This window comes from Nuphar pumila, chromosome 8, assembly GCF_984573655.1.
Source record: "Nuphar pumila chromosome 8, dmNupPumi1.hap1.1, whole genome shotgun sequence".
Classification (NCBI taxonomy): domain Eukaryota; kingdom Viridiplantae; phylum Streptophyta; class Magnoliopsida; order Nymphaeales; family Nymphaeaceae; genus Nuphar; species Nuphar pumila.
Window position 1 is genome coordinate 122,152,834 of NC_143256.1, and position 11,687 is coordinate 122,164,520.

At 35.6% G+C, this 11,687-nt stretch overlaps 1 protein-coding gene across 1 annotated transcript; it reads left to right on the forward strand.

Annotated features, from left to right (window-relative positions):
- Window positions 1-401: 401 nt before the first annotated feature.
- Window positions 402-3,266, forward strand: LOC149830495 (protein CHUP1, chloroplastic-like). Its single transcript, XM_090015467.1, has 4 exons — window positions 402-429; window positions 480-568; window positions 665-1,405; window positions 2,625-3,266. The coding sequence occupies exons 1-4, from the start codon at window positions 402-404 to the stop codon at window positions 3,201-3,203; spliced, it is 1,437 nt and encodes a 478-aa protein (XP_089871593.1). The 3' UTR covers window positions 3,204-3,266.
- Window positions 3,267-11,687: the final 8,421 nt, after the last annotated feature.

An 11,687-nucleotide genomic window follows, 5' to 3' on the forward strand; every position in this document is an offset into this window, starting at 1 on the left:
TTTTTGTGAACTTTTTATTATATATAATGCTTAATATGGTTTTATATTTATTTTATAGTTTTTTAAGTTATGATGTATTTCTGAGATTTTTTAGAAAAAAACCAAAAAGTTGAAAATATCAAGAGATTTTTCTGAGAATAAGATTTGTGGCATCCTATAATGCAGATGGAGGAGAGACTCTATGTGAATCAGCAAGGTGAAGTTGTTTGCAAGGTATAAGATGTCACCCCATGTGTTGTTGTAGGATGAACCAAATAGCCAGAGGTATTACAAAGAGTTTGTCCTGAAAACAACCAATATTATCATTTTGCTGGATTCATGTCTTACCACAAAGCCAAGAGCAGGAGCAGATGGCCTGACCTATCTGCACATGCAAAATCAGGTATTCTTTCCTATTCCTCATGTTATTGAAACTGTACCACTTTGATTGTAATTAACATATCTGACAATTAGTATTTGTCACTTTTGCTTCTCTATAGGCATAGCCTGCATCAGTGATAATCAAGTTTACAGCATTCACAAGCATCTTGATCTTTCCCACATTACTTATTCAATAGGAAAGAGTGAAGTAAGTTATAGATTGTGCTTCTCAAATATGCATTTTCACTCAATTTTTGAATTCTGTATGGGCTATAAACTCATGAATGAGAAAACCAATTTTCAGGAGGAGATAACCAATGGGAAAACCAATTTGCAAGAGGAGAAAACCAATTTGCATGAGGAGATAACCAATGAGAAAGACAATTTGCAAGAGTTGACAAACAATTTACAGGAGGAGATAACCAATGTACAGGAAGAGATCAAAGAACCCATCTGCTCAAATGAAGGCCAGAGCAATAACAGTGTGCTCCTCGAACAAGTTCTCGAGGAACCGGATCCATTGGAGCAAGAAATCGAGTCTCTCAAGAGCCAGGTCATGGCTCTGCAAGAGAGCAAGCAGGAACTTGAAAGGCAGTTGCTCCTCTTCAATGGCCTAAAAGAGCAGGAATCCATAGTGAAGGAGCTTCAAAGTGTAGTAGGAGCAAAGGCCACACAGATTGAAATATTAGGGAAGAAGATCGAATCTCTCGAACGCGAAAATCGCTGGCTCGAAGGTCTCGCGGCGGAACGTGCGATGCTCAAGGCAGAGATGGAGTTCGCAAAATTGAAGATGAAGGAAACGCGGAGCAAGATCAGGAAGAGCTGGAGAAAAAAGAAGGAAGCAATGCTCAAGCTTCTTCAGCAGGTTACTGCTCAGAGAGCAAGAGAAGTTGAGATTTTGAGCAGAGAGGCTGAGATGAAGAAGATCATAGAAGGTTTGCATGGTGAAATTGAGGAGCTAAAGAGAATCAACTCGGAGTTGGTGAATGATAAGAGTGAGTTGGTGAAGAAAATGGATCGTATCATTGAAGGCATGAGTACTGAGGTTTGTTGCATTAGCCCCTATCTGCTTTTATTTTTATTGATTTTTTTAAACTTAATCGTCTGAAACTTTATCCCAACCAGCATTTTTTTCAAAAAAAATCAAGAAATTGCCTAGTAATCATTTTATATTTTTATTTTTTAAATATTTACAAATTTTCTTTGTAAAAACTAATTTTTATTTTTTGAATGGATTTTTTGCAATTATTTTCTCATTTAATATTTCCAAATTATGAAAATTTTCAATTGCTCATGAGAATTTGTAAGCGGATATTTGTTGTCTTAAATATTGTGTCACTGTGATCCCGTTTACATGGAGTCGACTTTATGAGTTTTGTTTCTTTCAACAGTGGATCAGGTCAGGGGTACCCTTGATAGTAATCCATCAAGGTCCCTCCATCATTATATTGCTTACCTTCTAGGTGGATCTCACAAGTTTTTTAGAATCATTGATGCTCTAGATGAATGGCATCTAAAGCATAAAAAATGATAAGAGAAAACCAAAGAAAAAACAAATGGTGTTTGAGATGATGTTCGTCACGTGAATGAATGATGACAGTAACATTGATCTGTTTTCTTTTCTTTTTATCCAGATCTACAACTTTGGTCGCCCTACACTTTTTGGTGCTTTCTTTTAAGTCTTGGATGATACCATTTTTAGGCAAACTTTTATTTAGGTGCCCATCTTTTGCCTAACATTCCAAAAGAGTTCTATGGTTTCCAAAATAGACACTTCAAGAACCAACTTTTCACTAAAAATATCAAATTGATAGCTACAGTTAGTTCGATGATTAAGATCCGTATAAAGATTATTTTTAACCTTTGAGTTGAAAATCTGGGTTTTCCCTAGGCAGTTAAGTAATTTTATCATACAAACTCATGATTAACCTCAGTTGCTCCATCTGATCCGGTCTCTGTAGCTTAGGCCCGGGGGTAGGGGTCCTAGCTTCAGAGTTTTATGCTGCCGCGACTGTAGGCATGACAGGCTGATCCTGTGCAACCAGGTCATCATGCTGGATGCAGTTTCTTCTGGTTATAAATAAAAAAGAAAAACTGATCGGGTCGCTATTTGATAGTACAGTTTTTAAAAGTTAGGTCCTAAAATGTCTTCTAAGAAAACATGTTATTTTTTAAAATATCAGACAAACGTGGGTCTCTAAATGGAAAATTTCTTTTCTTAAATTGGTTTCTGATAATTGGACCACCATGCTTAAATTTTGCAGAGGGAAGCAACGGAGAAGGCAATTGAAGAAGCAAACAGATTGGGGATTGCTAATGCAGAGCTGTCCAAGCAGATCGAAATGTATCGAAATCATCGGCGAACAGATATCGAAGAATTGTTATATTTGCGCTGGATTAACGCGTGCTTGAAATATGAATTACAGAAGAAACACAGATCTAGAGAAAAGAGTTCAAGCAAGAAACATGAGAAAGGACAGATGATAGTGGTAGAGCTTGGAGTGGATGATGATAAGAAGTGTACTACAGGTTATGATTCTGATTGCACATCTACAACAGCAGCAGAGATGGTTGAGTCCTCTGGAGAAGTGGGATCAAGGAGGAGGACTAAAACATCAAGGCCAATGTTGTTACATAAGATCAAGGGGTGGGTGAACAGCAATGAGAGAACCAAGAAGGTGCATGACGAAGACAGGCGCAGCACCTCAGCACATGAGAAAGTGAAAGCTAGGACTTCACATTCTCATGCGAAGGTATTATTATGTGGTCAGATAGACAGTGCCAATGAGGTGAGGGTAATACCAAGGTCGAGAAATTTTCTTACAGAAACTATCTTGTGTTAAGACATTCACTAATTAATATGGTTTGCTTGTAAGCTGTTTTATTGTTCCATGACAGAAAGTAGTTTCCCTGGAACATGAATTGTTCCCACAGAAATTAGTTGGTTTGTTTGTCAGTGTTCCTTCGTTATTGCCTGTTTGATCATGTCTTAATTAAAAGACTTTGACGTAGTTGTAGAACAGAATTTGCATGATAAAGGGTGTGATATCTTCATCATTGCTGTCTAGTATGACAGTGCTGAATGGAGAAGACAATGACCGATTTAACAAGATCCTCGTCCTTGATTATTGCTCTTTTGATTGATTAATTGCCACATTCAGCAAATGTTTTATCTATAATTACTAGAAAACGGAATGGATACGAGAAGAGAAGCGATGTGTGAAGCCAGGGGCGGAGCCAGGAATTTAAGCTTAGGGTGGGCACAAATGCACAGTGGCAACCTCACATGCTAATTGAAAAAAACCCCTAAAATTTTCATCAATACTAATTGAAAAAAAAAACCTAAAATTTTAAGTTTTAACCAAAATCAAGTATTAAATACAGAATACCATAAAAGTATAATCCAAAATTCATGTCATTTAAACAAATAAAAATTTGAAACCCTAATTCTTACATCATTAATTATGCATTTATGCTATTCAAAAATGCAAAATCACGTTTATAGTTAATTAAAAAATATAAAAATACTATAAACACCTCAAATTTTTCTCATCCATTTTTAGACACCCCCCTCTTGCAACTGCCAACCCTGGTAGGTCAGTATAGGAGTCCAACTCCAAGTTTGTCTCAGTTTAGGTGCCATTTTACCCCCCCCCCCTTTCATTAGAAAAATTACTATTTTACCTCTAAGTTATCTCAGATCCTTATCAGTCAGAGTCGACCAAGCTCATTCTTAAGCTCAAAACAGTTAAAATGTCAGTCATTTGTAGCTCACTTGAGCTCACGATGAGCATACCATGTTTATTTCTAACCATTCTTGCCAAAATGGGTTCATTTCCTAAAAAATGAGCTCATTTTTAAATCGAATCCAAGCCAATTGTCTCTGAGTCAGTCATTCCTAGTCAATCCTATTCCTCTAAGTCTAGCTTAAGCTCACCAGGAGTTCAAGTGCTTTAGTTTCAGTTCAAATCCATTCCCCAGTGTCTAGGAGTTTATTTTAGCTCATTTCAGCTGAAATTGAGCTAAGTCCAGTCAGTTGAGCTATTGTTTGAGCTTCAGTTTTAGTTCATCTCAGTATTACTGACCTTTCTTCCAGCTCAAACTCAGCTCTTGTTCATAACTCACTTCACTCCAGTGATCATTTCTCACCATTTCTCTGAAAATGACACCATTTCTCTGAAAATGACATCATTTCTCGACCATTCAGTCTAGAATTTTAGTTGAACCAGTGTTTTGTCAGTTTATTTGAGTTCTGAAACCCTGGAACTCAGTTCATTCTAGTTAAAACCAGTTAAAACCCCAATTTCAGTATCACCCTTGGCCCTATAGAGACAAAAACCATTTCTTGAATCCTTTTGCATGTTTTTATCAAATTTATCACTTTTTAAACTGATGCAACTATCAATTCCAATATCTAAAATTCTTCATCCAAGGTTTGCATTTCACATGACATTCCATATCATTTCTCATCATTTCTTATCATTTTCCATCATTTTATAACATTTCATTACATTTCATCTCATTTTCGAGATCCAGAACTTCGATTTTAAAAGTTTTAATCCAGATTCGAATTTCAAAGATTTTTGAAATCAATTTCAAACCCTGGACTTTCAAATTAACATTTTTACCCTCAGGACTCTAAATTTCAAAATATTTTTTTGAGAAAACAATCTGGATTCTTTTTAAACTTGATTTTTAAATTTTCAAACTGGATCTGCTCTATGAAGGAGTATAGAATTTCAAACTTTGAATTTTAATTCAAAATTGCCAAAAATCTTTCATTTAATCCAAAAATATTTTTGAAAATTTTTATAAAATCATTTTACCTCTTTTGTTTGTCATTCTTTTAAAAATAAGTGGGACCCACTCTAAGTGGCGCCATATGAAACTTTTTTAGTTTTATTTATTTTTTTTAATATTTTTTTTAAAAACTATGTGGACCCACTCCAAATGTGGCACCCCACTTTGAAAATCCTCTTTAAAAACCATGTGGGCCCACTCCAAGGTGGCACCACACTTGAAAAAAGAAAAAATAAAAAATAAAAAAAATCCAGATTTTTTCTTTCCTTTCTTCCTTTTCCCTCCCTTTTCCCTTTCATTCTTCTCTCCTTTTCTTTCTTTTCTTCTTCCTTCTTTTTTTTCCCTTTCTTTCTTTCTTTTCTTTCCTTTCTTCCTTCTCCTTTCTCCCTTCCTCCTTGTCGCCAGCCCCTTCCTCTTCTTTTCTTCCTTTTTCTTCTCCCTTTTCCTTCTTTCCTTTCTTCTTCCACTTCTTCTTTCCTTCTTCTTCTTTCCCTTCCTTTCTTTCCTTCTTTTCTTTCCCTCCTTTCTTCCCTTCTTCTTATTGATCCTCCTCTTTCTAATTCCCCCAACAAGCACCTACACGACGGGAACTCTCTCTCTCTCTCTCTCTCAACCCTGGACTCCAGCAGGTTGCCTCTCCTTCCTTGGTAATGCCCAGCCTTCATTGCAGTCCACCTTCAACCTTGATAGCAAGCTCCACCTAGCATCCCTTCAGCCATTGCTCCAGCAACTATAGCAACCATCTTTAACGTCTTCCACTTCCAGCAGCAGCCTCCACTTGGTGGCAGCCATTACCAGTCGATGCAGCGACCCTCTAGCATCCACTTCCAGCAACAACCTCCACCTTGCTGCATCTTCACCACATCAACAACCTCTACCTTCAATCGTTGCCACCTCCAGCCACCGGTGCAAACTTCTCTATTGCCGCAACACTCCTTCAGCTAATTCAAGTGAATCCCAAGGTAAAATTTCATATTCCTACGATTTCTTCCATGATTCCAGCATGAATTTGGTTCAAAACTGGATTCACCTAGTTACAAAGGCTATTTCATGAATTCGTAACGTTGGTTCATTTGGATTAAAGTTGTACAAAATGAATGGATCCATCCGATAGATGGATCGAATGCCTCGTTTCAATAGCCAAAATCAAAGAAATGCATTATGCCTCTCTGTATTTTCATTTTATCATTTTTCATATAGTTTCTACATTGCATTTAGGTTCATTTTGTTATTTAAATAAATTTTTTATTCATATAATATAGTTTTATTAGTATTTTGTTTAGAGTCTATAGGTTTGATTCTAGGCGTGCTGTCCAATCGTCATTTCATGCAGAAATTTTCTTTGTAAATCATAAAAATTTTATGATCATCAAGTTTGTTTGTCTATGATCTTCTGCAAAAAATCCAAAGCCTTTTGGAATCTGCAACCACTTTAAAAAAACTGAAAATCGAACTAGGTTTTCAACCCTATGAAAACGCTGGGCGTACCTGTGGCAGACTTGTTAATCTGAGATCTCCCTCATGGGAGATCCAATTCACCATCTGTAAAATATAGTAGATTTATGGCAAGATCTAGTATTTTATTGGATTTTTCTAATAAAGGTTGCTATCTTTCGAAAATCAGGTTTTACAGATCATTGTATCATGCCTGTTACAGGTTTGTCAGAGCTCTTGATCGACTTAGGTTTTTCATGGCTCACAACTTGTAGGCCAGAGGTTCTGTCTGTCAAAAGAGGAATTAATCCTCATGATATACTTTATCATTTTTCAGAATTTTAGATTTTAGGAGTTAGATTTCTATTTTTCCTAGATTTTAAAAGTTCACATGTCGATTCCCCGTTATTACAATTTCTTTAGATTTAGACCTTTGTTAATATAGTGTGTCCTCTGCAACCGTAGATCAAAATGCAAAACTGTAAAAAGAGGATATGCTCCTCTGTTTGTCTGTAATTCTCCTTTAAAATTTTAGGATTTTTTGTTACTGTTTACTATTTTTCCCTAATTTTTATGAAAGCCTATCAGTTTGCCATCAATTTTAAACTCACCAAATTCTGATGAATTTTGCCAGAGTTATAATTCTCTGATCGTAGGTTGAATCCTAAATCTGTAAAAGGCAAAAAGCATTGTCTAACTGTCTACTATCACCCTGTAAAATTTAGTGAATTTCTATAGTAGGTTAGTACCCAAAACCAGGTTGTCATTAGGATAGGTGTAGGCTAAAAGGCAAAAATCATATATTTTTAGGGTTTTTATTAATTTCTATATTAAAATAATGCCAAAAAATTGATTTTCGTATTCCATTCCATTTTTAGGATTAATATAATCATCCATACTAAATTTGGTTTGATTCTGAGTTTAATTGCCATGTGTGTTAGTCAAACTGTCAAAAGAAAGGCGAAATTCGTGCGAGATTCAAGCAAAGTTTGATATTTTAGTAATATTTTCATAATTTTAAGGATTTAACATGAATATAATCATATCATATCATCTTGTGTTTAATTTTATCTTCATTTGCATTCATTTGAATTTCAAAACTCTCATTTTTACAATTTTTTTTTTTGAAAAAACTGATTTTAAGGCCATAGTCTCGTTATTAGGGGTATTTTGGTTATTTTTATCTCAATTTTGAATTTTCCAACTTTATTTTCAAATTTTCATGCATTAGAATCATTTATTTTTCATGTTTATATTAGGAAGGTATGAATTGGGTTTATATCTGGATAAAATCCAATAATTTCTTGATATTGTCGGATAAATCCAGAAAAACCTACATATTTGTGCTAACTCATTTTCTAGTTTTGTAGGGATATTCAGAAGGAAGATTGTATTTATTTTTCCTTTATTTCATTGATGCAATATCAAATATAATATTAGAATAAGAGTTACATTCCTGCATAGAATAGGATGCATTGCATATAGTTTGCTTTCGTAAATTCTGATATCTGATGTATGACAATTCATTGCAAAATTTTCAAATCAACTATGGTTGACATGAATGACACGTGCACAAGCTTTTAGGGAGTTGACAAACTCGGTGAAATTCGTATTTATGGCCATAGTCAGAATACGAATGAGTCTCAGATTTGTCATCTTCGTATAAGTCACATTCAACCTACACTCTTAGGCTATCTTCGAAAACCATTATATATTTTAATTTTTCATAAATATTTTCTCAAAGTAGCATTCATTCATTTAAGTTAGAGTGCATCATGAAAATCTTTCATAGGGCCACACGCCCCCTTTTCTGACTTACTTTCCAATTCTATTTCATAGAAATCGATTTTCTCAAAATTTTCTAAGTCTTCCTGAGAAATTTTCCAATGTTCTCAAAACTCTGAGTTTTTAATGATGTTTCAAATATTTTTTCAGTTCAAATCATGATTTTTTAATGTTCTGACATCCTCAATTTCAAGGTTCAAAGCTCCAAGAAATCGATTTTCTCAAAGTCATTGGGATTTTATCAGAAATCAGTTTTTTAAAATCTCATGATTTTTTCAGAAATCGACCTTTCTTTTCTTCAGAAATGCTTTCTCAATGCAATTCACGATTTTCTCAGAATCATCATTTTTCTAAGTATTTTCCAAATATCAGAAGCAAACATCATCTTTTTAAATGTGCATTCTTCAAAAACTTCATAGCACATACCTGATTCTTTGTGCATTTAGGAAATAGAGCATGATTTAAATATTTGAGCCTAGATGAGTACACTTTTGATCCTTGGTTCAATTACCCCTGATAAAGGCACTAAGAACGGTTGAACCTCGTACCGACAGGCAAGTCCCATTCTACGGAATTTTCTCGCAAATTTAAAAAATGGATGCTAGTAATTTTCAATTTTCAAAAATAATTTTCAAAACTTTGGTAAAGTTTGACTCGCAGAATCGATTCTCTCTCTCGCAGATGAAGGAATTTTTTTTTGTGATGATAACAAATACCTAAATCAAATATTCATTTTATTTAAAAAGAAAATAAATGTCTAAATACTATATAAAAAAACTATAAAACCTAATTAAGTGCTTATGGTGTTTAAAAAATAAATAAATAAAACCCCAAACCTAGCAAACATCATTCATAGTTTTCATACATAAGCTAATTGCAACAAAAAATAACAGAACTCTTAAATTTTTAACTAAAAGCAAGCACATGGATCATGTATAATGTTGATTAAGAAATACAAAAATAATTAATTAATATCCATCTCATTAAAGAGCTCAATGCTAATTGGAAAAAAACACGAAAAGCTCTAAACCTAAATGCTAATTGAAACCCTAATTCTTTTTTTTTTTAGGGAAAAACCTCAATTCTTACATCATCAATTATGCATTTATGTTATTCAATCATGTAGAATGCTATTTAATATTAATTAAAAATATAAAAATACCTAAATTAAATATTCATATTATTTAAATACAAAATAAAAATTTAAATATTATTCATATAAAATATAAAAAACCCTAACTTCACTTTTTTTTTTAAGAGTGGTTCCTCCCCTGCGTGAAGCGGAGGCAGGGAAGCGAGTGTTAAGATACTCTCCAGCACAACAAACCCTAACTTCACTTTTTTTTTTTTATGGGGGAAATTAAATCAGCGGTTGAGACCTACCGCTGAGCAAGGCACCGGGTGTTGATGGTTTTCCCATCGAACTATGTCGGACGTTGTGGGAGCAATGCAAAATGGACTTGTTCAAAGCATTCGTTAATTTTTTCTTTCAAGCGGTGGGGGAGAAATTAACTCTCCTTGTGCTTCTTCCAAAAGATCAGGGTGCTGATAATATAAGGCATATTTCAACCTATCTGCACCCCCCATTGAAAATCACCACAAAAACACTCGCTGCAAGACTTAAGAAAGTTAATCATCAGGTTGATTCAACGGTGGAGTGTGCATTCATTCTTGGTAGACGCTTATATGACTGCTGTTTGCAAATGCATGAGGCCATTCATTCACATAGAGGCCTGAGACAAGCGGATCCCTTGTCCCCATTGCTCATGCCAACATGGTAGCCGTCTGTTTGCATTTTGGATGAATGCCACGTAATTTGAAAAGTTAAAAATTCATCCAAAATGCAAAAAGCTCGTGTTCTGCTTCCATTATTTTTTGGCGAGGCCTCCAATAGAAATATGCAGATGCTTAAGATCATATTGGATTGCTTCTCAGAAATGTTGGGTCTGAGGGTCAATGACTACCAAGACAACATGCAAGTCGTAGCCTCTTTGATCTTCTCATGCCAACATGACACCCGATGCAATGGAGGGTTCCACTCTAGTATCCGCTTCGATTAGTTATATCTTCTTAGTTCTTTCTCTCCTAGTTATTTTTCCAAGACTGCATTTAATTAACCAACCGTCTGTTAACTTCTATGACTGATTCCTTTTCTCTTTACAAAAAAAAAAAAAAATTAAAGAGAAGCACCGATTATAGATAATTAGTGGTTTAGCTGTATTGCTAAATCAGTTCCTTTCCCTCTGCCCTCTACTCGCAGTATGCCATTGACTTCCTTCTATGATCTTAATTCAAGGGAATGAAGGTAGGAAGTTTGCCGCTTAATCTAAGTGCATCAAGAGGCCCACTATGGTCAAACGTGGAAAGCAAAAATTAGAAACAAGCTGCGGGCATGGCGAGGTTGCCATCTCTCATGCATTCACAAGTCAAATTGTTCTTGTAAGGTGCGTGCTCTTATCTCTGTTGCACAAAATGTAATGGGTCTATTTCTCATACCAAATTGCAAAAAGGTTGACCAAGATTATTTAAAACTTTATACGGTCAGGGACGTCAAGAAGGGAATGATAACAACCACAAGAGGTCCTTAATGCAATATTGGTCGTCCATAGCATTGCCTGAGAATTTGGGAGGTCTAGGCATACGCAAACTCAAGCAATTCAATCAATTACTGCTGGTTAAATGGTGATGACAACTCTCAACTCAAGAATCAATGGCTTCCATAGTGACAAGACACAAATATGGATTAAGACAATATTGGCCATGGCAATGGAGGAGAGGACACAAAATGGAAAAAAGTTCTAGGCTTTGGAAAGGTTTTTAATGAAGTTTTTTTCAATTTTTCTTCAAGGACTAAAGGTACAGGTGGATGATGTTCGTTGGAAATCAAGACATAGACATAAAATTTCTTTGTTTAGAGTCTGAACCAAAACCCCCTTTAGGGTAGGGGTGGCAATCGGGTCGGGTTGGCGGGTCAACATACCTCAACCCGAACCCGACTCGTTTATTAAACGGGTCGACTGTGGCAAACACGAACCCGACCCATTTATTAAACGGGTAACCCGACATGACCCGCCAACCCGCTTAATAAATTGGTTGGGTCGGGTAAACGGGTTGGCGGGTCGGGTTGGCAGGTTGGCGGACGGGTTGGCAGGTTGGCGGACGGGTTGGGGGGTTGACCCGCCCACCTAACCCGTTTATTAAACGGGTCAGCTGGGTTGGCGGGTTGGCATACCCCTAACACGAACCCAACCCGTTTAATAAATGGGTTAGGCGGGTCGACCCGTTTATTAAACAGTTTCATTTTTGCC

Bases quoted from the DNA above. Each gene is read 5' to 3' on its own strand.
- LOC149830495 (XM_090015467.1), top strand. From the start codon at position 402: ATGTTATTGAAACTGTACCACTTTGATT. The intron at 430-479 runs GTAATTAACATA...GCTTCTCTATAG, and splicing joins GAAACTGTACCACTTTGATT to GCATAGCCTGCATCAGTGAT. The intron at 1,406-2,624 runs GTTTGTTGCATT...TAAATTTTGCAG, and splicing joins TTGAAGGCATGAGTACTGAG to AGGGAAGCAACGGAGAAGGC.